This window comes from Pleurodeles waltl, chromosome 4_1 (genome assembly GCF_031143425.1).
Source record: "Pleurodeles waltl isolate 20211129_DDA chromosome 4_1, aPleWal1.hap1.20221129, whole genome shotgun sequence".
Lineage (NCBI taxonomy): Eukaryota > Metazoa > Chordata > Amphibia > Caudata > Salamandridae > Pleurodeles > Pleurodeles waltl.
In genome coordinates this window covers 141343659-141345940 of record NC_090442.1, presented here as the reverse complement: position 1 = coordinate 141345940, position 2282 = coordinate 141343659, and the positions used below count along the sequence as shown (strand labels likewise).

The following is a 2282-nucleotide window of genomic DNA, read 5'->3' as shown; positions in this document are numbered from 1 at the left end:
TGTCTCCATCCCTCTCCCGCTTTGTTTTAGTCCATTATCCCTTGCATCATCCAAAGGTCAGGTGTGTCACAATAACACAACTAGACATCAGGCGACCAACGTCGTTCTCATTGTCGCCTCCATGGCCACTTCTCCATTGTCTCACAGCGGATCACTCCATCACTATTAACGCTCTGTCTCTTTTTTCAGTCTCTTGGAAGCGCTTAGAAGCCTTTCCATTCATAACATTCATCACAGCGGCCCACTCACTACAGTTTCTTCATCCACATTCAGCTGCTGGCATCATTCCTACTTGCTCTGTCACCTCGCCTATCGCAACATGTTGTTCCCCCATGATGGTTCGTTCCGACTGTTGTGTTGTCCTTCCATTGATTTTTCTAAACTGACTTTTGTAAAGTGTTGTGGTGCATTTGTGGTTGTGAGCCTTCACGATGAAAGTTGCCAATTCATTTAGATTGGACCACATATCTTCTTAACAAGTGAATCCTGCATACCAGCAGGGTCACCAATGACATCCCGAGTTTCCAATGTGTTTGTGTTTTTTTTTTACAGGGATGCAAGCGGACTGGACTTCATCAGCGACTGCTATCAAAGTGCAGACAGACTTTATTTCACGCCTTTGAAACCCAGGTGTGCTGCCTTGACAAGAACTCAATGGCGAGTGAAAAGTCACATATTTCATCCATAAGAGCTCTCTGGGTCACACTGCTGACCCCACCTTGTATCTCTCCTTTCATCACCTCCATGAGCCACAACTTCAGAGATGGTTGTCCTCTGCATGAGATTTAACTCAATCTCAGCCTGATCCCAGACAAAGCCCCTCAAACAAGGAGAGCACTTAGAGGCACTTTGTATATCACCGCAGGGAGGTCTTCCCTGACATCCTCTGGCGAGTGGAGCTCCTTTCGTTGCTAGCATCAGTCTCTGTCCTTTGAAGGTGGGTCTTTCAACGTCCTGACATGCTTGTCTATGGCTGCCAGGCCACGTCAGTCACAGCGGTTTAATAGAATTGAGATGCACACTCTTTGCGTCTTGTGAGCTGCTGCTGTGTTGCTAGGTGTGAGCTGCTGGGAGTTTTAAAAAAAATCTGTTTCAAACCAGGATATGTCAGGAAAGGTACCAAAAGGTAAGGCCCCCCTCTTCAATCAGCAAATTACAAGACCATTATTCCAGTACCTTTTAAAATATAAAGATCAGAGGGAGACTTGTATTCAAAGGGCAGCTTAGCTTTGCCTCGGACTAAACCGTAAATGAGCGAGTTCTGCACTGTAATACATTCTTATTGACTGGAACATCTGCACCTCCACAAAATACCAAAATTAAAGGCTGAGCTTTTCATTTGACTGCAAAGCCCCTCTGTCTCGGCCAGATTAATATAAGAACAGTACCTTCTTATTGTCAGCCAGGGCAGTCTCTTGCCATAACAATGGATCGTCGTGAAACTGATGGTGCCCCAGACAGGATACCACCGTACCCAAGATCATCGCCCTTGGTAATTCATGTGGACCATCATGCTTTACCCAATGGAGATCCTTATGGAATCGCTTTCCCTTTTGACTCAGCCTGTTGGGGCCAGGTGTATCATGGCTACACTGGGTGCTTTCCCTACCTGTCTCTACCCTCTCAAGTGGGACTTTATGACTCTTCCTTCGAACCTTCTTTCATCAGAAAACGCAATCAGAGGGAGCGGCAGAGGGTGCGCTTTGTGAACGAGGGCTACACCCGTCTCAGGCAGCATCTTCCTCAGGAACTAGCTGAGAAGCATCTCAGCAAAGTGGAGACACTGCGAGCAGCCATCAGCTACATCAGAGGCCTCCAAGGATTGCTAGGCTTACAGGCATTGGGCTCATCCAAGCAGGAGAAGATGCTGCCCAAAGATAAGACTTTTCTTTCCACCGTTTGTCTGCAGAGTGTTGCCAGCAGTGACGGCAAGTCAGGGTTATCTTCTCCTTCCTCACCCTACAGTGAACCCAACGAGGTCTGCAGCCAAAGCAGAAGTGTCTAAATAAACATTTGTGGTTGGGATGGCCCATGTGTGCACTTAGAAAGAGTCTCAGGGACACATACAGGTGTCCCAATGGTGTCACTGAAATACATATAGATCCTATGATCCGGAGGACCTTCAAACACCACTTTGGCATGTAAGTGCTACAGACGGCGGCCAGTATAATGACCGCTATGGGGTAAGTTGTAGCACTGGAGGTGATACTGTGGCTCCTCTGTTACAGTTAGTCTGCAAGACAGAAGCCTTGAAGGCACATGATTGTTCATGTCCAGTCTAA

The 2282-nt window shown here is 47.2% G+C and overlaps 1 protein-coding gene across 1 annotated transcript; it reads left to right on the top strand.

The window, feature by feature from the left end:
• Positions 1–1426: 1426 nt before the first annotated feature.
• On the top strand, positions 1427–2005 carry ASCL4 (achaete-scute family bHLH transcription factor 4). Its single transcript, XM_069227498.1, has one exon. The coding sequence runs from the start codon at positions 1427–1429 to the stop codon at positions 2003–2005; it is 579 nt and encodes a 192-aa protein (XP_069083599.1).
• The last annotated feature ends 277 nt before the right edge of the window (positions 2006–2282 follow it).